The 25,129-nt window shown below is 57.3% G+C and overlaps 2 protein-coding genes across 12 annotated transcripts in view; one reads left to right on the top strand and one right to left on the bottom strand.

Moving 5' to 3' along the window:
* Nucleotides 1–1,284: 1,284 nt before the first annotated feature.
* TP53I11 (tumor protein p53 inducible protein 11) lies at nt 1,285–21,230 on the top strand. Of its 7 annotated transcripts, none has more exons than XM_030917950.1 (9): nt 1,285–1,450; nt 2,136–2,305; nt 14,495–14,569; nt 15,322–15,481; nt 16,084–16,142; nt 16,335–16,383; nt 16,801–16,897; nt 18,034–18,135; nt 18,678–21,230. In XM_030917950.1, the coding sequence occupies exons 4-9, from the start codon at nt 15,353–15,355 to the stop codon at nt 18,809–18,811; spliced, it is 570 nt and encodes a 189-aa protein (XP_030773810.1). In that variant the 5' UTR covers nt 1,285–1,450; nt 2,136–2,305; nt 14,495–14,569; nt 15,322–15,352; the 3' UTR covers nt 18,812–21,230. The 7 variants fall into 7 exon arrangements, with proteins under 7 accessions (XP_030773810.1, XP_030773812.1, XP_030773809.1 ...); XM_030917949.1 differs by lacking the exon at nt 1,285–1,450 and adding an exon at nt 1,459–1,615; XM_030917952.1 differs by lacking the exon at nt 2,136–2,305.
* Nucleotides 21,158–25,129, bottom strand: part of TSPAN18 (tetraspanin 18) — a 200,226-nt gene continuing 196,254 nt past the window's right edge. For all 5 annotated transcript variants that reach the window (XM_030917946.1, XM_030917945.1, XM_010371029.2 and 2 more), the window contains one exon: nt 21,158–24,398. In XM_030917946.1, coding sequence (XP_030773806.1) covers nt 24,351–24,398 — 48 coding nt within the window. In that variant the 3' untranslated portion in view covers nt 21,158–24,350. The remainder of the gene's footprint in view (nt 24,399–25,129) is intronic.

The following is a 25,129-nucleotide window of genomic DNA, read 5'->3' as shown; positions in this document are numbered from 1 at the left end:
CCAAGGGCACAGACTCTCCTGCCCAATCCCAGCTCTGGTGAGGACAGTGGAAGCCTGCATGGCACAGAGTCCATGCTCAGTAAACATGAGCAGCTGCTATTAACTCTAAATCTCTACAGCAACCATAGCCAGTTCCTACTATTGGTTGCTCTAAGTGACTTATTTTGTCCAAGGCCACAGAGGGACTAAAAGGCAGAGCCAGGATTTGAACCTAGGTGATCTGGTAACCCTTAAGGAACTGGTGCAGACAGAACTGAGACCTGGAGTCAGAATGCCCACCTAGCTAGATGCCCGGGGCAGCCACTCACCTCTTTCTGTCTCAATTACTTGTGAAATGGAGTATGTCATCAGCCTTGCCTTCCTTTTCCTGCAGCCCCCCACCCCGGTTCCTGGCCCGCTATGACCATCAGACCAGATGAAAGAGATCCAGGCATTTCTCTAAGGAGAGCATAGGGTGGTGGGGGTTAGGGTGGAAGACAGCACATTATTTTCCCACCATAAGGCGTGGAAGGAGCCCAGAATTTGGGGGTGGGGCCGTGTCTGTAGGACCCTGGTTCTTTTAGGCTGACAGGCCACCAGAGAACCTCCATGACCCCCAACCCTCATCCTCATCCCAGGCCCCCACAGGATGTATAGAGACAAAAGGTTTGACAACTGTGGCCCCAACAAGCGTCCTAGAGCCCCAGATAAGAGCCTAGTCCCCTGACAGTGCAATTGACAGCAGCATCTTGAAGCTGGATTTTAGGGTGGAGTATGAAGATGGTGGTGGTAGTGACGGAGGGGTCATGTTATTTGGCCAAGTCACACCAAGCAGGGAGAGAGAAGGGTGGGCCTAAGCTGGAAGCCTGAAGGCTGAGTGAACTCAAACTTTAATGACCACCGCCAGTAAAATGGGACTAAGCACAGCGCCCTACGGGTTGCTGTGAAAATCAAATGAGTTAATATTTGTAACTCCTTTAGCATATGGTGCCTGGCATCAGAGAGTGCGCAGCAAACGGTGACTATTGTCGTGACTGTGTTATTACACACTTGGGTATCACCGCCAGCCAAAGCAGTACCTTCCATTTCAGACACCGGCCTGGGCCCGGGAGATATCGCAAGGCTATTTAAGATGATGTGGTTTGCCCATCTACGTTGATCGTCCCAAGAAAGGGGCACCGTCTGCAGAACTTGCCAGGAAAGTCTTCCTGGGCGGCGTGGGCAACGCCAGGCTCTCCCCGCGCTACTTCCTCCCCCGGCGCCTTTTCTTGGGCGCGCGTGCGCCCCCTGCAGGCGGCCCCCGGGAGAGCCTCGCGGGGGAGCCGGGAGCCCGGTTTCCCCGCCAACCCCCATCCCACCAGCCCCGGCGGCCACCCTGGGGGCGAGGCAGCCCGGCGCGTGGGAGGGGACGGCACGCCATTGGCTTGTTCGCGGAACCGAGAGGAGGGACCAGCGCGGGCCGCCAGACTCGGTAAGCCCCGGCCGCGCAGGGCGCCGCGCGCAGTCCAGCCGGCCCTGCCCTGCCCTGCCCTGCACTACCCGGCCCCGCGCGGGCGGCGCGATGTGAGGCGCCCAAGCCTGGAGCCTCCGCCTGGCACCAGCTCCACGCAGCCCGGCGCCGGCACGCGCGAGGCCCGTAAGTTCTGCTTCCCGCCGCCGATTCCGAGCCGCGGACTTTCGCCGCCCGCCGCCCGCCGCCCGCCGCCTGCGCAGCGCAACCCAGCGGGGCTCCTGCGGCCGCCGGGACCCTGCGCGCGCTAGCCAGACGCCCCGGGACATCTCGGCACCCGCTGAGCCCGCTGGGACCCCAGGGGGTCGCCTCCCCGGCTCCCCAAGGCGCCGTCTCGCAGCCCCTTCCGTCTCCCCTGCGCGCTCTCCCCTCGCCGCCCCTCCCTCTGACTCGGTTTCCCCTCTCCCCCGGCTCCGCGGTCGCCCTCCTCCTGGACTGCTTATTTCGTCCTCGGCCTCTGCCTCTCGGGCTCGAGCTTTCTGCTTCGGAGCAGGAGAGAAACGGAGCGAAAGCAGTTTCTGTCTCCCTAGGGTCTGACTCGGTCCCCCGCGCTCGGTTCTCTGTCCCCTCCCCCTCCCGCCATTGTTCCCGGCCAGAGGAGTGCGCGGCGCAAACTTGCGAGTTCCCCCCGTCTTTGCCCCCGCAGGGCCGCGGACGGAGGTGGTGGCGGAGTTCCCGCTGCCCACAAGTCTGGCCTGACCTTCTGGGGCGGGGGCCTAGGGGCAGAGGCCCTGGGCCGGAGGACCTGGGGCCGCCTAACGACTCGGAGCTCCCCGCCGGGGGACACCGGCGCTCGGCCCGGGTCTCAGAAAGTGGGTGAGTGTCTGGAGCGGGGACATGAGGGACAGATTGGAGGGGGAGGGGCGAGGCTGGGAGAATCCCCCGTCCCCAGGCTGGAAAGGGGCGGGCAGAAACCCAGGCCGCGCCTGAGCCCAGTTAGGGGGTGGGTAGGGGACGCACAGGTGGAGACGCCCCCTACCCTCCTCGAAGTCGCGCGATCTGCAGGAAGGGGGCAGTGTGGGGCTACTGGCCGGGCGCTGGGTGGGCTAGGGCCCCTGCTGTGGGCAGAACACTGGCACCTACCCGGTGGAGGCTGTGTGGAGGAAGGGCCAGGACGCCGCGCCCACCCCGGCGCGCCCCACTGGGCGGGGCGGGGCGGGGCGGGGCTCTCGCCTCGGGTCCCCTCGCTCGGAGCTCCTTCGCCCTGACCCAGTCGCGGGCTTCCGCCTCCTCCTGGACCTCGGGGGCAGTGGGTTTCTCCTCCGGAGCGATGGAGGCTGGGGCAAGAGTATCGCAGAGGCCAAGAACCCCGAGGCTCCTCCAAAGCCCAGAGCGGCTGGCCAAGGCCCCCTCACCACCCCACTATCCCGCATTTCCTGGTTGGTTTCTTTCAAACAAACTTCTTGACGGGGCGGGCCTGCGAGGAGAAGTCACGGGGGCTGCCCACCCCAACTATGTGGTCCCTTGAACCTCCAACCCCGATGGCCTGTGGAGAGGGGACCAGGACCTGCGGCCGGCAGATCCCAGGGACGCGGGGGTCGTTTTGTTGCAGAGCCAGGAGGGGGCACTGTCCGCCCTTTAGCCTCAGTCCCAGACTTCAAGAAAGGAGAGAAAAGATTTTTCTTGTTGGGTTGTTAGGAAATAAGACTATTCTCCAGGCTTCTTCTGTCCCATCTGTAAAATGGGTCTTCTTGTTCCTGAGGCCCCCTCTGTTCCACGATCCCAGGAGGCCTCTGCCCTGGCCGCTTCTTTTCCAGTTACATGTCGTCAACTTCCTCTGTGCTTCCAAATTTGGAGTGGAGGACTAAGGCCCAAAGCCCCTTCACCCATGTCCAGCTGTCATGACCTGCCGGTTCTAGGACTGCGACCTATTTTCTGCACAGCTCTGCCTCCAGGCCCCCTGTGCCTTCTCCAGCTCACACCCAGCCTCCCAAGTTCTTTAGATAGCCCCACCTCTGTGGGAAGAAGGGCCTGCCCCTCTAGGGGTATGGCAGAGGAGTGGGCTGGAGTTAACAGGAATGTCCCATAGTCACACAGTTTGGGGCTGCCCTTTACTTTTGCTTATCGAACAAAATGTTTGCGAGCATTACACCAAAAATGGCTTATGGAGAAAAGTGCCAGGGACAGTTTCAGGCACTGGGGAGATAGCTATGGACAAAATAAAAATTTTTGTCCTCATGGAGCGAATGCTTAAAAGCAGGGGGCAGGAAGAGGCAATTACCTAAAAAAAAAAAAAAAGCAAATTATATAGTGTACTGAGAGGTGAAGGGGAAAAGTTGTGTTGGGGGTACTGAGGCCAGGGACTGGGTTGTCATTTTAAACAGGGTGTCAGGGAGGCCTCCCTGAGGAGGTAACTTTTGAGCTAAAGCCTTGAGGGAGACTGAGGGAGTGAGCTGTGTAGACAGCTAGAGGACAGCCCGTGCAAAGGCCCTGAGGCTGGAATGTGTGTGCCCTGCAGCTAGGGGGAAGCGAGGGGCTGAGGAAGAGATAGGAGGCAAGGCTGACTGAGAAGGGATGAATTCCTCCTATTTCACAGGAGGTGAGGGAAGTGAGGCTCAGAGACAGTATATCAGTCACCCCTGGACACACAGGCCAGGAGTGGCAGCTGCAGGGCGGGGTGCCTGATGTTCTGACTCCTGGCCCACGCTACCTCCCCGGCACCCTGTGTCTCACTGTTTATCCTGCTACACTGGCTGGACCCCTCCCAGGGCCAGCGCAGTATCATCCTCCTGCCCCAAAGTGTCCCTTGCTCTCTCTCATCCCACTTCTTTCTTAATGACCACTCCCTTCTGAGCACCCCACTCTGACCCGGCACATGATCCCTAGAAGGGGACCTGCTCTGAGGCAGATTTGGTCAAGGGGGCAACTGAGGCAAGGAATAGAATCTTCTAATCTAAAAATAATGAGCAGCATTATTATTGAACATTAACTACAAAACAGGCGCTGTTCTGGATTTTTTTGGTGTGTCTTCTCACTGGTGAGAGGTTGGTGTCATTATTACACCCATTTAACAGATGAAGAAACTGAGTCCCAGGGAGGCAGAGTCACTGGCCCAAGGGCATACAGCTCATAAATGGTAGAGCCAGGATGAAGCACAAGCCTTTTAAGTCATGAGCTAGTCCTTTAACCACTAAGCCAGCACCCCAGGATTGGGGAGACACTCAGTCCTGGACTGTGGCTGTGGCCCATCTTATCCTGGGAAAAGGGCAGGGACCCTTCCACCTGCCTCCCCCAACCCACAGAGAAGACAGATCACCACTTGCTTTTGAAGAAATGGGCTCAACCTCGTGGAGGATCCCTTCGAGGAAGCTCCTCTCCTTTCCTCTCCCACCCTCTTCTCCTCCCCTCTAAGTTCCTGAACAGCCACGGGGCAGGGGAGGGGCATGGGGAGAGTTGGGGCCGGGAGGAGAGGTAGGTGCCTGCTGCATTCTCACCAGACCCCTAGCCTCATAGGATCTGGAAGTCAGGCTGTAGCTGCCCTTAAGGGCCCTGACATGGTCACTGGGCCAAGGGACAGGCAGGCCTATTCTCTGAGTGAAAAGGACAGGAATTCTTCGTGTTCTGCCCATGTGAATGACCGTTGAGACAGGAAGAACCTCCCAGTGATTTCTGAGCGGTGATGGAGGCCATCAGAGGGCCTGATCCCCTTGCCCACAGCAGCAGCTTCAGACCCCCCAGGGGAGGACCCCAGGGATGCCTCCTTCTTGCCACCTGCTCTGCCCTGACCTCTCGCCCTCTTTGGCACAGTAGGGAATGTTCATATTTGTCCCTAAAGCTTTGGAAATGTTTCTGATGAAAGGTTGGGCTTTCCTCTGCCTTTCTGGAAATTGGGCCCCTTCAAACAGAAGGAGTAGGAAGATAGGACCTGTGTGCCGGTCCAGGCTGAGGGGTGGCGGGACTTGGGGGTGGGGCAGCTTGAGCTGGGGCCCAGCAGGGACCTGGAGTGTGGCTGCTGTGAGGCAAGGCTGTGAGGGACCCTAGAGACCACATTCTCATTTTCTTAGACAAAGAAACTGAGCCCCAAAGACAGGGTCTGGCTTACCAGTGATGGCAGAATCTGCCTGTGACCTCAGCTATCCTCCGGGCCCAGTGACTCAGGACACACTGCCACCTTCCAGCTCCAGGACAAACCCTCCACTACCAGATCCCAGGGCACATGTTCCTGGAGGTTCTTGGAAATGGGGCGTGGAACCTTTCTCAACTGCAGAGCCGTGTCATGGAGACAGGGGTTGCCACTGCCACGGGACTCGCATCCTGCGCCCACCTCTCCCGGCCAGTTCGGCTCTGTCCTCACTCTTTGCAGCAGCCTGGACACTGAGCCCAGTGGTGATGCTGAGGTGATGAGGGAGACGGATGCTGCAACTCCGCCCTCCACTGGCTCAGGATCTGCTTGAGAGACAAGACTGACTAAGGCAGCCCCGGCCTTTGGAATAATGATGCTCTCGAGGGATGGCCTGATAGCAAGCCAGCTGGAGCCAGCCGAGGCCCAGCCACCCGGTAGCCTTGCCTCGGCTTCCTCCTTAGCTGTGGGCCTCCGATGAAACCTGCAGCCCAGAGGCCGCTGTGAGGATGTCAGTAGTGCAGCCAATTTCATAAAGCCTCCTTTGTGTCCCGTGACTTCTATATTAGCTCTCTAGCCCCCGACAGCCCTGTGACTCAGGGACCACTGCCCATTTACAGTGGAAGGAAGGGAGGCTCCTTCAGAAAGAGGGGTTTGCCCAAAGGCACGAGGCTAGTAGTGCAGAGCCAAGATCTGAACACAAGTCCCTTAGTCCCCAGGCCTCTCCAGTACAGCCCTTGACAAGTAGATTCACTGCTTGAGGGCCCTGGCGACAGATTCTGGGCTAGGGGATCTCTAGACCCTATCCTGCCCACGGGGCCGATGGCAGCCCTGGGAGGGACTGCAGCTGGAGCAGATGACGCAAGCTCTGGACCTTCTATTCCGTCCCACCCTCCAGGGAGCAAAGATTCTTTCTCCTGCCTCCCCTTCTCTCTGGCCGGTGGCCTGAGGCTCTGGCTCTCACTGCCAGCACCCCGCCCCCCAACTCTGTGTTGCCCTGTCCCAGACCCCATTTCCAGCTATTTTGTACCAAGGCGATAACAGAACAATGGGTCTCCCTGCATCCCTCCCCAAGAAGTCCTGCTGGAGTTGCAGGGCCTTAACCTAAGGGAGGCTGGACCCCAGAGAGGAGTCCAGACGCTGGCAACCGCCAGGGACTTTCCAGGGGAGCTGCCATGGGGAAGATGGCTTAGAGCTCCGTTCTTTATATGGGCCAAGTCCACCAAACACCCCCCACGCCCACCACCGCACACATTCACACACACACCAGCTCCTCTCAGGATGTCCAGTTAAAGAACAGTTACCTTGGCTTGAATTCCAGCTCTGCCACTTACCTCAAGGGACACTTGAATAAGTCACCTGAGCCTTCATTTTCTCATCTGTAAGATGGGGGTGATAATATGGCCATTCTCATAGGGTTGTGGTGGGAATTGCAGGGGATTCATGGTCTTGAAGTACTTGCCCCGCTCCCTCCAGCCCCGGGGTAGGTGGCCCTGGGGACGGTCTTCCTTATGAGGGGTGGAGGAACAGGTGTGCCGTCTGCCCCTATCACAGAAGCTCTTGTTTGGAAAGGCAGTGGCTCCTTGGCTGAGGTGCACAGCAGCAGTGACTCCCCCTTGACTCACGGGGAGGCTTGGCCACTGATGGACGTTCTGGGCCCCTTCCTCTTCCCTCCCTCATCTTCCCCACTCCCCTGGCCAGTCAGGTTTCCTAAGCCAGCCCTCACGGGCATAGTCTCCATGCTGGGGACAGCTCAGCAGTCCATCTGTTTCTATGGAAACCAGGCTTCCTGGGAAAGAGGCAGGGGATTGGGGAAGTCCTCCAGGAACTGCAGGGGAATGATGCCTCAGTCCCATCTGATCTGCCCAGGGCAGAGCCTGGGCAGCCACCTTATTCATGTTATTAGTTGCTGTCCTTTACAGAGCACACACCAGAGGCCAGGCTCCTCAGCTGCACTTTCTCATCATCACACATCACAAACCTGTGGGCTTCGTAGAAGTAATAGTGTGGTTTCACAGATGAGGACATAGAGGCTCAGAGAGGTTAAGTAACTTTCCTGAGGTCACAGAGCAATTAAGAGGAGTAGGGATTTGAGCCCAAGTTTTCCCAATCGTTACAAATATGCCTACCACCTCCCTGTCTGTCATCCTCTCCTGACTCTTGTACCCCCAACAAGCGCCTCTCTTCCTGACTGGTTTAGTCTTGCGGACTTTGCTTGTTCCCGCCAGGTCCCTGGGCTCTTCCCTGGCCTCAGATTCCGCAGCAGATGGGGAGGTGGGAGGGACTGCAGGGAGTCAGATCTTGGCTGAAGAGGTCCTCTTAGCTCCTCCCAACTCTTTCATTCAATCACAAATGCCTGTTGAGCTCCTCATGTGCCCAGAGTTGTCCCAGGCTCAGAGAACAAGACCCAAAGACATCCCTGCCCTGGGGCACTCCCCTGCTGGTGATGCCACAGCTTTCTGAGGAGGTGGGGGGCAATGTCAGAGGCCTAGTGTTCTCATCCAGTCCTCTAACCTTCACTGCTGCCCAGACCTCCCTCTGCCAGGCCCTCTGCCAAGAGCATGTGCACCCCCTCTCCTGGAGTCTTCAGCACCCCATGAGTAAGGCAAGTAAGGCGCTGTGGTGTGATTCCCATTGTACTGAGGACTGAGCCTGCTCGCTTACGGCCACCTGACCAACAGAGAGTGGCCACTTTTGAACCCAGTTCTGCCTAATTGGAAAGCCCTTCCTGCCCTGTGCCATCAGCTTCTGTGTGGCCTGGAGCACAGCCTCTCCTCAGCCTGCCACATCTAACCTGTGGGCTTCTGAGTGTGCTGGTTGGGTTTGGCCCGACAGCTGCTTATTCCACCTGTGTTGACGAAGTGCCTACTGTGCACCCCAGCCTCACGGAGAGACACACGGAAGAGCACAGTATAAGCCATACCTTCAGACTGGTTGGTCTTGGGGAGCCAAACTGCTGTGAAATGACCAGGAGTGGACCAGAGTCTGGAGGAAGATGAGGACCCAGTGTCCTGGGAGGGTCCCTGGAAAGAGCGACTGTGTGCAAAGATAGCCTCAAGGAACAAGGAGCATGGTGGAGGGACAGAGTGTCCCAGGGACCTTCCCACTTGGGTAAAGGGTCAGCAGCGAGAACCAATGTTGAAAGGTTTGCTGGCTGATTGGGAATGTGGGCGAGAGGAGCTGGCAGGGCAGAAGGGAATGGTTCAGGATCCTAGGCCTGGGCCCTGGGAGCCACGTCCTCCCTTCTTGCCAGACAGGTGATGTGGGTGGAGGGGTGGCTGTCGTTGCTTCCCCTGCCCCCAGCCTTCTGCAGCCTGGCTCCTGGGGAAACCCCCCGGGGCCCTTCAGAAGGCAGTGGGGGCAGAGCAGGAAGCTTCCCAGCGCTGATGGCAGGCTTTTTCCACTGTGCATGGCTGAGTGGAGAAAGGGAAGTGGAAGGAGGGCCAGACTCCTCCCTGGGCAGGGCACTTTCCCCATGGGCGCCCACATGCACTCCTTCTTTCTCTCTCCACCAGCACTTCTGTGAGGTGAGCGTTCTCACTACCCCCATTTCACAAGAGAGGAAACTGAGGCTAGGAGAGCCGCGGCGACTTGCCCAAAGCCGTGCAGCTGGCAAGAGGGCAGAACCAGCACTCAAACCCAGGTCCCCCACCCCCAAAGCCAGGGTTTGGCCATAGTGCCCGGTGGAGTCCTCTGTCCCTACTTAGGTTAAAATGTGCCAGGCCTGAAATAAACACCTGGAGTGGCCCTGAAGGGGAAGAAAGGTCAAGGGGAGACCTGAGGCGTGTGCGTGGCTTGCCTCGCAGGTGGGGCAGGTGAGGGGCTGCTGGGTGGATCTGATCATTGCAGGGCCCAGTCCTGGGGGTGAAGCAGGGACGGAGTGCAGTTCTCAGAGCAGTTATCTGTGCTGGAAGGTGGGTGTGGGGCCCTCCTCCCTGGAGGTCAAGATTCCATTTTCTCTGGGGGGTCCTTTGTGAGTGGTGACCTCCCTGCTAGGGTGGGGTTGGGAGGTGGGCACAGCGTTTCTCACCAGCCCAGATGTCTGATGGCAGTGCCTGTGGATGAAGATTGTCCCACCCATGAGTAATTCCGTCCAGGACACTGTAGTGCGCACTCTGCCCAGCCCCAGCAGGTGGACACTGACATGTCCCACAGCCTTTGATTTGCAGCAGCTGTTGTTGGCTCCAGCCTGGGGTGCAGAGAGTAATGCTCTGTGTGTGTGGTGTGTGTGTGTCGTGTGTGTGCTGCATGTGGTGTGTGGTCTGTGTGTGTGGTGTGTGTGGTGTGTGTATGGTTGTGTGCTATGTGATGTGTGTGGGGTATGTGTGTGTGTGGTGTCTATGGTGTGTAGTGTGTGGTGTGGGTGTGGTGTGTGGTATGTAGTATGTGATGTGTGTGGTATGTGTAGTGTGTGTGGTATGTGTGATGTGAGTGGTGGGTGTGTGTAGTGTGTGTGTGCGTGGTGTGTGGTCTGTGTGTGTGGTGTGTGTGGTTGTGTGTGGTGTGTGTGTATGGTTGTGTGCCATGTGATGTGTGTGGGGTGTGTATGTGTGTGTGTGGTGTCTATGGTGTGTAGTGTGTTGTGTGGGTGTGGTGTGTGGTATGTATGCAGTGTGTGATGTGTGTGGTGTGTGTAGTGTGTGTGGTATGTGTGGTGTGAGTGGTGGGTGTGTGTAGTGTGTGTGCGTGGTGTGTGGTAGGTGTGTGGTATGTGTGCATGGTGGGTATGTGTGGTGTGTGTGTGTTTTGTGTGTGCATTGTGTGTGGTGGGTGGGTGTGGTGTATTTGGTGTGTGTGTGCACATATGTGTGTGGTGTGTGTGGTGGTTTGGTGTGTGTGTGGTATGTGTGTGGTGGGTGTGTATGTTTGTGGTGTGTGTGTGGTGTGTATGTGGTGTGTCTGTGATGTGTGTGGTGTCTGTGTAGTGTGTATGGTATGTGTGGTATGAGTGGTGGGTGTGTGTAGTGTGTGTGTGCATGGTGTGTGGTAGGTGTGTGGTGTGTGTGCGTGGTGGGTATGTGTGGTGTGTTTTGTGTGTGGTGTGTAGTGTGTGTGTATGTGTGTGGTGTGTGTGTGGATATGTGTGGTGTGTGGTGTGTGTGGTGTGTGTGTGTGTGGTGTGTGTGTGTGGTGTGTGGTGGTGTGTGTGTTGGTGTGTGTGTGGTGTGGTGGTGGTGGTGTGTGTGGTGTGTGTGCGGTGTGTGGTGTTTTGTGGGTGTTGTGTGTGTGGTGTGTGTGTGCGGTGTGTGTGGTGGTGTGTTTGTGTGTGGTACGTGTGTGGTGTGTGGTTGTGTGTGTGTAGTGTGGTGTGAGTGTAGTGTGTGTGGTGTGTGGTGTGTGCAGTGTGTGGTGTGGTATGTGTGTGTGGTGTGTAGTGTGTGTGTGGTTGTAGTGTGGTGTGTGTGGTGTGGGTATGTGTGGTGTGTGTGTGGTGTGTTAGTGTGGCGGTGTGTGTGTGTGTGTGGTTGTGTGGTGTTGTGTGTGTTGTGTGGTGTGTGGTGTGTGTTGTGTGTGTGTGGTGTGTGTTGTGTGGTGTGTGTGTGGTGTGTGTGTGCAGTGTGGGTGTTGTGTGTGGTGTGTAGTGTGTGTGTATGTGGTGTGTGTGTGGTGTGTGTGGTGTGTGTGGTACGTGTGTGGTGTGTGGTTGTGTGTGTGTAGTGTGTGGTGTGTGTAGTGTGTGCGGTGTGTGTGGTGTGTGTTGTGTGGTGTGTGTGTGTGGTGTGTAGTGTGTGTGTGGTGTGTATGTGTGTGGTGTGTGTGTGGATATGTGTGGTGTGTGTGGTGTGTGTGTGTAGTGTGTGTGGTGTGTGTGTGGTGTGTGGTGTGTGTGTGTGGTGTGTGTGCAGTGTGTGTGGTATGTGTTGTGTGTGTGTGTGTGGTGTGTGTGTGTGGGTGTGTGTGTGTTGTGGTGTGTAGTGTGTGTGTGCATGGTGTGGTAGGTGTGTGGTGTGTGTGCGTGGTGGGTATGTGTGGTGTGTTTTGTGTGTGGTGTGTAGTGTGTATGTGTGTGGTGTGTGTGTGGATATGTGTGGTGTGTGGTGTGTGTGGTGTGTGTGTGGTGTGTGTGTGTGGTGTGTGTGTGTATGGTGTGTGTGTATGGTGTGGTGTGTGTGTGTGGTGTGTGTGGTGTGTGTGTGCGGTGTGTGTGGTGTGTGTGTGGTGTGTGTGTGCGGTGTGTGTGGTGTGTGTGTGTGTTGGTGGAGAAGGGTCAGCAGGCAGAGGAAAGCAGTTCATCCAATGCCTGGAAGCTTCTGCCCCTCAGAGGTGGGTTGTGGACACAGCCTGGGCCTGGTGGGCAGTGGCTGAGCGCCAGCCTTGTGCCCTGGGACTGAGATCTGGGACTTTACCCAGTGGGGCGGAGAAGTTAAGAAGTGCTAGTTAGGCACATTTCCCGCTCCTCCATGGCCTCCATCCCAGTGCCACTGCCACATGGGAGGACTGGGGAGGGTGGGAGTGTCTGTCTAACAATTGCCCGTCTTCATTGAGGACTTGCTGTGGGCCGGGCACTTCCCCATGGCTTCATGGAGATTACATCTTTTATTCTCACGGTGTCTCTGTAAGATAGGACACCTTATTTTCCCGACTACACTTGGGAAGACTGAGGCACGTAGAGGGTAAGTGACTGACCTGCCCACAGGCACACAGCCAGGCACTGATGGATCTGGGATTCAAATCCAGGCATTCAAACCTCAGCAGTTAAGCGCTAACCCATTAGGCCTTCTGGCTTGAACAGTGAGCTGGCTCTTTCTAAAGCACTGTCTGTCCATTATTTTGTTTCTCCTGAGGCCAGCTCCAGGGGAAAAGTGAGGCTGGCTGCTTTCACTTCACAGATGAGGACCCCAGAGCTCAGAGAGGAAAAGTAACTCACTTTAATCAGTAGCTAGCAGATCAGTGCCGCCTCCCCGCCCCCACCAGGCTGGGAGCTCTTTCAGGATGGGGCCTGTCCCACCAGCCGTGTACCTTGCTCACAGCAGACCTCACTAAATGCAGTTTCCTCGTGCAAATGTGCAGGTGTTTTGCTGAGTGCTCTGAGCTTTTCTTTTTGCCCCGGTCTCCCTAGGAGGTGGGAATGACGGCTCCATTTCACAGATGGGGAAACTGAGACTCAGAGCACAAGGCCACACAGCAGGAAGGGGTAAGGCAGGACTGAGGGAGGCAGCACATCTGGCCCGGGAGAGGGGTTAACCAGCCAGGAGGAGCTCGTAGAAGGGCTGAAATAAAGACCGACCTTACCGAGTGTTGGCGAGGATGTGGAGGAACTGGAACACTCCTGCATTGCCAGGGACACGCAGTGACATGGCTGCTCTGGGAAAGTCTGATGCTTTCTCTGAAAGTCCAACAGGGATGTACCACACTGCTCAGCAGTCCCACTCCTGGTATTTACCATAGAGAAATGAAAACTTACGGTCCCACAGAAACGCGGGTTTTTAGCAGCTCTATTCATAATCGTCAACAACTGGAAACAAGCCACATGGCCTTCAGTGACCAAATGGATAAACAAGCTGCTACATGTACCCCAGGGAATACTGCACTCCAGTGAAAAGGAGTGGACTCCTGATACACACAGTGACTTGAAGGAATCTCAGAGGCATTCTGCTCAATGACAGGAGCCAGCCTCAAAAGGTTCTATGCTTTATCATTCCACTTACCCAGCATATTTGAAAACACAAAAGCTATAGTGTCAGAGAATAGATCAGTGGTTGCCAGGGTGGAGGAGTGAGGGGAGGGTGTGGCCAGGACAGTCCCAGGGAGTTTTTGGGGTGATGGAACTGCCCGTTATCTTGGTCTGGAGCTGGTGGCTCCAAAAATCTGTATGTGTGCTAAAATTCAAATAACTGCACAACTAAAGCCCATCTATTTTGCTGTATGTATTAAAAGATAAAAGGCCACGAGGAGGCTGGAAGAGGAAGGGCATGAGCCAGGCAACATCCTTGGCTGAGGAACAGGTGAGGGACCCGGTTCTCACCAGCGGCTTAGTGACTTTCAGGGCAGCCTCGCCTGGCCGCAGGAGGGATGTGGCTAATTGTAGCTTCTATCTGGGTTCACCAGAAGGTGGTGGCTAGCAGCTGAGGTGTTGGGACAACATCCTGGGCCCTCCAGGAGCTGGGTGATGAAAGGTTAGGCTCTGGCTTCCCTGGCAGGGTGGGGTTGGCCTCCTGTCCTGATGGCTGGCACACACCGAAGCATTAATCCAGAGTCTCTGTGTGCCAGGCGTGGGACTGCCGTCACAGTTACCACCCGCCGCTGTCTCCTATCACCATGGGGCCTGTGTGTGGGGAGGGGAAAGGCGTATCCACTCCCTTTTGTGGATGAGGAACTAAAGCCAGGGGGCGTAGGAGGGTAGTTTGGCCTAGAAATGACATCACACTCACTAAAGACCGCCAATATCAACTTTTGCAGTTTTTTTCCCCAATGCGACATGGTATACTGACTGCCTCCCTAGTTGATCCGGTCTACAGCCGCATACCCCACAGTTTGATACTGTGTTCTGATGTTTATTCGGGTGCTTTATTTTAAGACATCAGGAGGCTCGAAAATGAGAGGTGACCTGGGGACATCTCCGCAGTCTGCCTCTGGCAGCCCTGGCTGGGGCTGGAGGGTGAGATTTGCCTGGGGCCACAGGACACTGAGACAGCAGGGTCCCCTGGTGGAGAGCCCAGTGGCCTCTGAGCCTGTCTGCAGATGGGGATGGCTTTTCTGCCTTTGCCGGAGGGTGGGTGCAAGTGGGAATGAGATGCTGGAAACGTCCCGAGGTAGGGAGTGGCACACTGTTATTCACCCTGGTTGGCATTGAAACCCCGGGAGCTTGGTTTCCTCATTCACAGTGTGTCCGTCAGTAGCACCCATCTTGCAGGGCAGCTGTGATTAAAGAAGCCAGGGCCACCCCGGAGCCAGCCTCTGAGGCTTCACCTTACCCCGTTTACACTTCTGTCTCCTCTGCATAGATTTGACTGACTGAGGACGCGACCGGCACTCAGCTTCTCTGCATCTCTATCGTCCAGCGGAGGGGCTGGCACATAGTAGGTGCTCCCAGCCTGACTCAAGATGTTGCTGGGGGTGGGGTACTCCCCTACTGGGGACTGGGGAGGACCATGGGCAGACCTGGGTACCAGGAGGGGCTGGTGTGGGGCTGATGGCCGGGAGGGCAAGGCCTGAGCAGGGAACCTAGACCACCTCAGCGTCCCTGCCAACACCCTGGCAGCCTTCTCTGGCTCTCCTGGGTATGAGGGCACCCCATCCCCTTCTTCGGTCCTGGCGGGTTTGAAGGGGGGTGGCAGGGAGATGGGAGAGGGGCTCACTGGCCTACAGGATTGGGCAGAAGTTTGGTGGGGACCCAAACCCCAGAACCTAGAAGTCCCTGCCCCAGGCTCGGACAGACCCTCCCGTCTTCTGAGCCTCGTTTGCCCCCATGAATCCCGGCTTCTTTCCTCCCCAACCCCGCAGGAAGCTTGGAAGTGGCCACCATCCAGGCCCAAATGCCCTCTCCTGGGCCCTACGCCTCCAGGGCTGGCTCTGAGGCACCATGCAGTCTGTCAGATGGCGTGGGCTGTGTCCACCTGAGCAGACCCGCTCCCAGAGCCTCAGAGGCCTGGAGAGCGTTGCCTCAGCCATCTGACAAGGAAGCCAGCTGTGCTCCCCTTGCTGGCCTGGGCTGGTGGGGAGGCCTCAGCAGGCCTGGCGTGGGGTGTGGCCTTCCCCTACGTCAGGCCCCTTCCCCTAGAGTCTGGAAGCTGGGGAGGAACTCTGGCAAGAGACCGGTGTCTCCCCTCAGCCCTTCTGCAGAGGCCGGGCTGGAGGAGAAGATGGCGGCCAAGCAGCCCCCGCCTCTGATGAAGAAGCACAGCCAGACGGACCTCGTGAGCCGCCTGAAGACCCGCAAGATCCTTGGCGTGGGCGGGGAGGATGACGACGGGGAGGTGCATCGCTCCAAGGTGGGATGCAGAGCAGGGGCCTCCGGCACCAACTGGGGAGGCCAGGCTGACCCACCAGAGGGGAGAAGGTTAGCCGAGGCCCAGGGAGCCGCAGGAGTTCTAGGACTTAGCTGATGTTCCTAGAAATGTAACGGCAATGCCAGGGGAATAACGAGATGGTTAGAATTAAGTGCCTATTACACGCCTGGTTTTCCAGCAATTGCTTTACAAGCATTATTTAAATCTTCTCGTTAGCACTAGAAGATGCAGATACTGTAAAATCATTAACCCATTTTATAGATGAGGAAACGAAGGCTCAGAGAGGTTAGGCAACCTGCCCACGGCCACATTGGTAAGTGGCAGTACCAAGCTTCAAGTCTGTGTTTGGCAGAGCCCTGAGCTTTCATATGTCACCATCATATTTTCAGCTTCTTTTAAACCCTAGTGTCAAGGGGAAGCAGGAGAGGGGGTGGCCTCATGTGACCCTCCCCACCTGGGGGACCCTTTGGCCAAGCCGAGGTACCCAGGTGGGTCCCTGGGAGTGCAGGACTTGGGAGGATGAGTGAGTGGGGGCGCTGAGAACTGCCCTCACCCTGGTTGCCTCTGACCCCCTCTGTCCACAGATCAGCCAGGTCTTGGGCAATGAAATCAAGTTTACTGTTCGGGAGCCTTTGGGGCTCAGGTGAGCATTTACCTGACTTTTTGGGGGAGGGGAGGGGTTGAGGGGAGCAGAATGCACAAGACCCCTCCTCATTTGGCCTGGTCTCTGGATATTGTCTCATTACCTCCCCCAAACTTGCCATCCCTGGGGATCTGGGCTGGAGAGGGAGGGTCCCCTGGGGCAGGGCTGTGACCTTCTCTCCACGCCTCCCAGGGTCTGGCAGTTCGTCTCTGCTGTGCTCTTCTCTGGCATTGCCATCATGGTGAGCCCCCACCCCCGGCCCCTGAGATCTGGCCCCGTATGGCTGCCCCAGCCCTTCTCCGGCTCACCGGGGGTACCTCCTCCATCCTGGCCCCTCATGCAGGGCCCATCTGTCAGGCTCTCGGACTGCCGGTTCTCAGGCTGCCTCTGGGAGCCTGACTCCTACACTGCCACACCTGTGCCCTGTCCAGGAGCACACTAGATCCCATGGTTTGTGGCCTGACTTCTTGTCCCAGGAACCCTGGAGTTTTCTGTCCTGGCATGGGGGCGGGTGGGGACAATCAGGTCCAGACCCTGGACTGCCCCCAAGGATGCTGATCCTGCTCCTGGGGGGAAGGAAGGCATCCGTGGGAGGCGTCAGCTGTCACCCCCCACCGTCTCCCAAGCGGGACCTCTAAGCCCCTCTCACTGCCCACAGGCGCTTGCCTTCCCTGACCAGCTCTATGATGCGGTCTTTGATGGAGCCCAGGTGACCAGCAAGACCCCCATCCGCCTCTACGGCGGTGCCCTCCTCAGTGAGTACTGCTGGGGCAGGGCCTGGGGGAGGCGATGGGCAGCTGGGAGACCCAGCGGGGCTGAGGAGAGCACGGGGGTCCGTGCCTGGGCACCCCTTCCTTTCTTCGGGCAGATGCTGCAGCACACACCCCGGCCTCTGATGAATCTCTCTGCTGGGGATGTGCTGCCATCTTGTGGCCATTGGTGGAATATACCCAGTGGGTTGGAACTTGCGGTTGCCACCTTCTGCAGGGAGCGCTCCTAAGTGTGTGCACTGCCCTGGGCGTTGTGGTACAGAGATGGAGGAGGCCCAGGCCCAGCCCTCTAGGACTTCACAGCCTAGAGGAGAGGCAGATCAATTCAGTGTCTGCAAAACCCCTCGCACCCACCCTGTTTTATCCCCAGAGCCACTTCTGTTTGGACCACTTGTGTTTCCTCTCTAACCTGAGATGCACACGTTAGGATTTGGAATTATAGTTTTTAAAGCTCAGCATAGGTAATATGCCTCCCTTTCTACAAAATATTCCATGGCTCCCTATTGCCTACAGAATAAAGGCTCAGCTCCTCTGGAGTTAGAGTTGTTGGAATAAAATAAATACACACCCAGTGGCATGTCTGGTACCAGCAGACACTGGGTGGGCGGGGCCCGCTAGAGGCCAAGTCAGTGGTTCTTCCACTGAAAAGTAGGTTCATCCGCCCCTCCTCCTGGGGAGTTCCTTAGAGTGAGTTCTTAATGGGCTCAGGTTTTCTGTCTGGGAGTCCGTGTGAAAGAAAACCCGATTATAGGACCAGGTAACCCATTAACTCATGGATTCCATCAACACAGCATCCTCCTGACAGAACCAGACGTGGGCAGGGGCCAGGAGCTCAGCCCTCCACCTTTATAAAGAGATTGAGTCTCAATGTGGGGAATGACTCGCCCAGTGTCACATAGGGCCTTGAAATGACAGGAGCAGGCTGAAGCAGCGGCATTGAGTCTGGAGGGGACAGGATCAGGGACAGACAGCCTTGATTTGAGGAGTGTGAATGGGGCGGAGGCATGGAGTCCAGGACCCCAGCTGTCTTGCAGCGGTGGCCGGAGGAAGGAGGAGCCTCCTGCCCTGCTGGGAGGGAGTCAGCAGTCCCACCCCCAGCCCCTCTTCGTCCCCTGCCCCAGGCATCTCCCTGATCATGTGGAATGCTCTCTACACGGCTGAGAAGGTCATCATTCGATGGACCCTGCTCACTGAAGCCTGCTACTTCGGGGTCCAGTTCTTGGGTGAGTCCTGGGGTGGGCAGTGAGAGAGGCTGATGGGCAGCTTCGCCCCTGACCTGCCTGCTCTAGCCACTTGGGTGTGTGGGAAGTGATGAAAGCCTGCCTGTGGGGGGCTAGTGAGGGGAGAGAGGGATAAGGACTCACCTGGCTGTGTTTACATGTGTGCCTGCACACCTGTGCACACATGCCTAACACACATGCCTGTAGCTTCCCAAATCCACACACTTCTGTCTATGGCCTTGCACACACATGCATCTGCAGCACCCCCGCGCCCGCTGCCCACTGGACCCAGCACCTGTGTAATAACGTGCACTCAATTTTGCCCACCTGCTGTGCCCCGGTTCCTGTCACATGGGAGACATCAGAGCAGAAATATCTGTGGGGTTGGCAGAGGCAGGGGGCAGGTCCTGTGCTTCCCACCTGGGAGGATCCTGGGCTCAGAGCAAAGTTAGGGAGATGGCCACACCAGCGCTCCGGGCTGGGGGGCGGCCCCAGGACACATCCCCTCCTCTGACCCTGTGGCCTTGCCGGCCTCTCTCCCACAGTGGTCACTGCCACGCTAGCTGAGACGGGCCTCATGTCCCTGGGGATCCTGCTGCTCCTGGTCAGCCGCCTCCTTTTTGTCGCCATCAGCATTTACTACTATTACCAAGTCGGCCGAAGACCCAAGAAGGCCTAGCTGCCCGCTGGGCCTGGGGCCCTGCCATGCCCAGGGCAGAGTGGCGCTGGGGCCTCGGCTTCCCTCTGGCTCCTGGAAGGCAGGAGGGTCCCCTGCCCTGCCCCAGCCCTGCCCCAGGGAGGCAGGGGGTGGGGGGCCTTCCTTTCCTCCTGGGCACCCTGCGTGCTGTGATCTCCTGGGCTTTCAGGCTTGACATGCTGGTTTGGGGAGAGACAGGGCCTCTGCTGCCCTAGTCTTCACCCTCACAGTGATACCTCCTTTCCTTGGGTCTCTTGGCCACCAGACCCCCTCAACAGACAGACACTGACTAAAGTCAAGCTGGAGTCATGAGGGTAGTGGGCTAAGTCGAGGGTCCAGCCTCTTCTGCCAGGAAGCCCTTCTTGCTTTTGAGAGAGGCTGTGACCACCCCCCATCCTTCTCCCCACACCCCCGGCCAACCTAGCGCCCAAGCAGCTAAACTTGGCTTCCCTCTAATCCTGGAAAACCCTGTACCCCTCCTCCCCAATCTGGCCCTCTCCACACGCACCCCCTGAACACACAGACACACAACACAAACACACACACCCCCATGATGTGAGCAAGCACATACACATAACACACACACTCACACACACACACGTGCACCTTCACAGCCCAGCCGAGGGCACGCAGGCAGGGTGTGCTGTCTGAGATGGCACCTCCCTTTCAGCCGTTCTTCGAGGATGGGCCACACACAGCTAGAAGCCCTGTCCCCATTCTCCTGGCCTGGCGCGATGAGCTCTCCTGGGACCTTGCTCTAGGGCACTCTGTCTACCCCAGGACCCCGGAGTCCCCTGGGAGCCCCCTCCCTGCAACCAGCCTGAGTTCAGAGGCAGCCAGCAGCGGCAGCCACAGGCCGCACGGACAAAGGGACACACAGCCCCCAGTGGAGACCATTGTAAGTGGCGGGGCTGGGAGAGGAGGAACCAAAGGAAAGCCATAGCGCTGCCTCACCCTGGAATGTCCCCCAAGGCCTGATGGCCACTGGGCTCAGCCTGTTCCCCACTCCTCCCTGCTTCCCAGTGAGCTGTCCCCAACACCTGCAACCCTGGCTGCCTCTAGGGTCTGGCTGAGTGGGACTGGGTGGCCCTCAAACTCAGCACAGGAAATAAGTAGAAATATTTCAGCAGGCCGCCTCCCCTTGTCTCCCCCACCTGGCAACCTGGCAAAGGCTGACAAGTGGCTGTCTTGGGGCTGAACAGCCCCCACCCTGCCTCTCCCTGCGGGCCCACGAGCCTGTGCTGTATCCACCCCCCATTAGTCCCTGATCCCAACCCTCTCCCTCCTGCCAGCACACCGGCACACACATGGGAAGTGGCAAGCCCCAGCCCTGGGGACAGACGTAGGGAGAGAAGCAGCCCCAGGCCCCAGACTCGCTTCTCATCCTGGTGGAGAGCCGGGAATGGCTGGAGGATATCTATATGTACAGCCAGCTCTGGCTGCTGCCAGGTGGGCCCCTGCCAGGGGTCCTTACCCCTGTCCAATCTGTGCCTGGCTGTCCCTGCACCCAGATACAGCACCATGGCCTGTACCCAGCAGAGCAGTGGCACCACCGTGGTTACAGTGGATGCCCCGAGGCTCTGCTTGGTAAACGTGGCCGAGCGGAATGGGAGCCTGGACCCTGAGGAAGGGCCCCTCTCCTGGCATCTGTCTCGCTACCTAAGCCTGTGCCTCTCCCTAAAGAGCTGCCTCCCTGCTGCCAAGCCCTGGTTTGGCCACAAGCCACTACTGCCTCCCACCGGTGGTGCCGCCAGTGGGCAGTGCCCTCAGGCCGAAGCCCCAGTCCCCCATCTGAGCCAGGCCTAGTCCTCTAATAGGGATGGTTGCTTTGTCCTCCCATAACTGCAGGTGCATTCCACCTGGGGAATGAGGCTGCGCGTTGGGCGTCTGCTGGCCCTGGGACATCCAGTCTTCCACACTCAACCGTGGGATGGGAGGATGGCGTGGCCTTACCCCATGGGGCTGGCCAGGCTCTGGTACAGAGCTGTGCTCACCAAATACTGGGTGGCTTGGTTAGACCTAATTGTAGTGGAGCCTGGGGGAGAGGGTGAAGGAGGGGACTGCAGGTCAGATAAGACCTGGAAGACAGACGTACAGCCTGGGGGGCAGAGGGACTCTAAGGCAAGGAGGACTTACAGTTGGGAAGGAGGCAGTGGCAGAGGGGCCCTTGAGTCCAGCGAGGAAAGCTTAGCGTGGGCCCTGCACTCCGCTCCGTTCGGGGTGACCTGGAACACCTGTTTTCCCAGCTCCCTCCATCCATCAGCAGCCTCTTGTCAAGCTTCCGTCTCACCCCAGTCTATCCCCACCCCCAAATCAAGACCACCTTTCTTCACGGTCACTATTTATTCTTTGTTCCTTTTTCTTTTTGTAAGAAACAGTCACAAAAACCAGTGCAAAACCATCAGTGTGGGCGTCCTGTTTTATATTACAAAACTTCCTCTGGATATATCATATAAAACGGGGTCTCACAGGAGAGGAACGTGATAAATTAGCTCTGCAATCTACGGCAAGGAACATAGACAGTTTTTAAAATAGACTTTCAACATATGAGGGAGGAGGGGGCTTCTGGGGAGATGGGGTGCTGGGGCCTCGGCTGGTTTGGGGAATCCTGTCTGGGCCCCTCAAACACGGATAGATGGACAAGGGAGGCTGCGGACAGGCCTGAGCACCAAGGCTAGAAATTAACAGAGACCCTGGGGAGGAGCCTTCACCCCTAGCCCATAAAGAGATATTCCTTTTCTCTAAGAGGCAGAGCTTCAGAGCAGGAAAGTGGCTTTCAGTACAGGCAGGGTTTGTGATGAGCGGTGTAGTCTTGTTCCTTGCCCTGTTAGCAGGGTCCGAGGAAGTCTCTGTTGTGAGCTGTTGTATTCTGGGGTCAAAAGAAACGAAGAGGTATCTCTGCCCACCCCTACCCCCAGCCACCACCAGAACCTGCTGTGGGTTGTAGCTGGACCAAGCCAGCTGAACCCTGTTCCTCCCTGTGCTCTGGAGGGAGGCTCAAGCCTGATCTGGGCTGAGCTTTCTTTGCCTTGCCTCCAAGGAATGGCCTCAGGCAGCCTTGCAAATAGCTACCAGCCTGGGTGAATGCCAACAGGAGCAGAAACCACCTGTCTTCTCTTTCTAGGCTAAGAGGGTGGCCAGCGGCTGGCTGGGGAACTGAATCTGGGCTGATTGAGGGTTCCTTGGCACATTTATGGAAAGCCATTGAGTAGCAGTCTGTGTCCGCCCTTGAACCCACCTTAGATTTCCCTTCGTGACCAGCCCTTTCTCCTGGGTTCTCCCTCTGACGCGTATGGGCCCCAGAAGCCTGGGATGCCCCTGGATTAGAGCCATAAAGCTGTGCAATTTGCCTCAGTCCTTCCCAGCATGGTTTTTTTTGTTTTTGCTTGTCATTCTCAGACCAGCCATTTGCCTCTTCCAAAAAGCTGGGGCTAAGCACGTAGGTGGTTCAAGAGGGGCAGGTCCCAGGCCCCAGGCTGGGCCGCGGTACCAGCGGCAGGTCCCTGGGTCTCGGGAGCTTAACTTCTATGGAGCTCAGGTGTCATTTATGGGGCTGCCAGAGCAAGCTGTTAAAGGGAGAATTTGGTAAGACTGAGCTCAGAGACCTGGTGGGAGGGCCAGGACTGGCGGGCACAGCAGGAGGAGATTGGAGGAGGGTCCACCTGAATCTTTGCAGCAGGCACAGAGCTTCTGGCTGCATCTCAGAAGGGGGCAGGAGCACAGGCCGGGGAACACTGGGCTTTAGGCTGTGACTCTGAGTGTCCCTGGTGACTGGACAGCCTGAGGGGAGGCTGGAGGCTGATACAGGGTGCTGGTGGCTTGTGAGACAGAATGAGCTCTTCCCGAACAGGGACAGAGGGGAGAGAAGAGAGCAGACATCACACTGCTCCTTCCATCCCTGCCCATGGCAGACATCACTAATCAAACTTACGGTGGCTGGCAGACATCACTCATCAGGATTGCACCGCCATCTCTCACTGAGCCCAGACCAAACCTCAGATCCCCAGCACAGCCTCCAGCAGCCACCCCGATCTATCAGGGTAGGGGCATCTTGCAATCTAGTTGCCAACACTGATCTAGAGTTTGAGAACTGAATACTCGTGGGTGTGCATCCGCGAGTCTCCCTGCCCAACAGCCTGGAGGGAATACTAAGAAATGTGCGAACAGTGAAGAGACAGGAAACCTTGTTGCAGCAGAAATGGCCTCGATGCCTTCAGGATTCTTTAGTCTGGAGAGAAGAGGGCTCAGGGGAGTCAATGTGTGACCTTAACACTCCAGGAAGAAGAGCAGGCAAGCAGGATGCCGTGGACGGAGCCACAGAAAAACAGAAACCTCTTCTGTATATTAAGCTGACTTTAAAGTCAGAACAGTCCAAAGGCAGGAGGCTGCCTTGGGAGGTAGTAAGCTCTCTGTCCCTGGAGGTATGCAAGAGGGTGAAGTCTTGGCAAGGATCTTGAAGAAGATATCCAAGCCTCCGTTCTGGGTGCGGAGAGGGAGACCCAGATGATCTTGGGGATTTCTTCCACTCTGGGAGCTGGGGAGTTGAGGAAGGACAGGGAAGGGGGTGGCTTGTGGGGAGAGGTGGGCAGTGTGGACAAGGGAATGTGAGGTGTGTGCTCCTGGGGACTCAGAGAGACAGGTGTCGGGAGGTAGGAGGGAGGGCGCGGTTGGGAAGTCATGGAATGGTGTTTTCTTAGCTGTAGAGCAGGGAGGAGGCAGTTCCTGGCTGGCTTGCCCTCTCGTCTGGGGGAACCGGAATGCTGAGGCCAGGGGTGCATGTGGGCAGCAGAGCTGACAGAGTCCTGGATGCAGTGACAGCAGCCTGGAGACAACTCAGATTCTTTTCAGAACTGTCATGCCTGTGCTGTGTGTCTGTGGATGGGCCACTGCCCCTCTCTGGGCCTTTGAGATTATTTGGTCCAACAGATGGGGAATGCAAGGATCCTGTCAGCTGGGCCATTCTTGGATGCCGTTTCAGCAGCTCACTCTTGACCCCGGCCTGAACAGGGGATAGTCCATCCTCCAGTGGACCAGGGATTGCGCTGTGGGTTCCGAGTCCTCAAGGATGTGCCAGCTGAATCTCTGTGGGGCCCCCTGGGCTTTGATGACTTCTCTGAGATTTGCTTTGTCCTCCTCGTTGCCTAAATCCTCACTTTCTTGGCATCAGGTCCTGGTGCAGTGAGGAGAGAGGGCCCAGGGTCTGGCTGGACCAACAAGGGCACTGGGCCTGGTGTTCCTTTGGTCTCTAGAGCAGCCTACATCCTGGGCCAGGCACTGGGGTCTCTGTAGAGAGCCCACGGCACCTGCCCTGAGTCCAGGTGAGGATACATCAGTCCATACTTTTGTCTTCATTTTGTTTTGTTAAAAAAATAGCTCTATGCCCCTGGCCCTTCTCCTGGCCATCTTTGATGGCCTCATCTTCTCCCCTGGGGCCAAGAGGACAGCGGGGAGGGGCGGGGGAGGGCATCGGGTGCTGGGCAGTGGTGGGTGGGGCAAGTCTTCGGGCCTCAGGCCACACCCTCTACTGGATGCCCCGGAAGAGGCACATGGCGAAGATCATGGCGAAAAGCTACAAAAAAGGAAAAAAAGCAGGAACTGGCTTATCAGGCTGGGCCCTTTGTGGGCTGCCGGTCCTTTCCAGGGGAAGGGTCATCTGCCTCCGGGGCAGAGTGAATGCCTACCCTCTTAGCACACTCCTCCCGTAAGGATTCCTGACATTCCCCTGGGGCCAGCCCTTCTCACCAGCCCATACCTGGCTTTATTTGGTGGAGTCAGGGACCAGGAAGACTTTAGAAACCGAGTCTTGGGTTCAAATCCAGCTCCCTGACATACCAGGGGGTGTCCTTAGGCAAAGTACTTCCCTGCACTGGGCCTCATTATGTATCCAGAGCTTGCCATGTGCCAGGCACAGTTGTAAGTGCTTTCTTGGGAGGTATGTAACCTACCTGAGGTCACATAGCCACCAGCAGGGGAGCTGGAGTTTGAGTCCCAGGCATTGTGACCCCAGAGCCCATGCTCACAACCCCTGCAGGCTCCCCTCCAGCTCACAGGAAGGTGGTGAGATGTAAGTGTAATGCAACTACCTAATGATGTAACGTGCCTGTTATCTAGAAGATGCTCAGTAAAGGTTACCAGGACTGCTATGAATAGGCAAGCAGCTGCAGCCCTTCCCGGAGTTAGGCGCTCCATTCCTGAACACCTGGCTGAGGGCCTGGGGTGGTGGGGCGGGGAGACCCTAGCTCACGGACTGACCAGAATTGCTGATGTCCCCATGGCCAGAGCTCACTGCAAGTAGCCGAG

Source organism: Rhinopithecus roxellana, chromosome 15 (genome assembly GCF_007565055.1).
Source record: "Rhinopithecus roxellana isolate Shanxi Qingling chromosome 15, ASM756505v1, whole genome shotgun sequence".
Lineage (NCBI taxonomy): Eukaryota > Metazoa > Chordata > Mammalia > Primates > Cercopithecidae > Rhinopithecus > Rhinopithecus roxellana.
The sequence above is the reverse complement of the archived record's forward strand: the minus strand, read 5'-3'. Positions and strand labels throughout refer to the sequence as shown.

Coding starts and splice junctions, on each gene's coding strand:
- TP53I11 (XM_030917952.1), top strand. CDS start 15,353: ATGGCGGCCAAGCAGCCCCCGCCTCTGATGAAGAAGCACAGCCAGACG. Junction 15,482..16,083: donor GGGAGGTGCATCGCTCCAAG/GTGGGATGCAGA, acceptor CTCTGTCCACAG/ATCAGCCAGGTCTTGGGCAA. Junction 18,136..18,677: donor CTTCGGGGTCCAGTTCTTGG/GTGAGTCCTGGG, acceptor TCTCTCCCACAG/TGGTCACTGCCACGCTAGCT.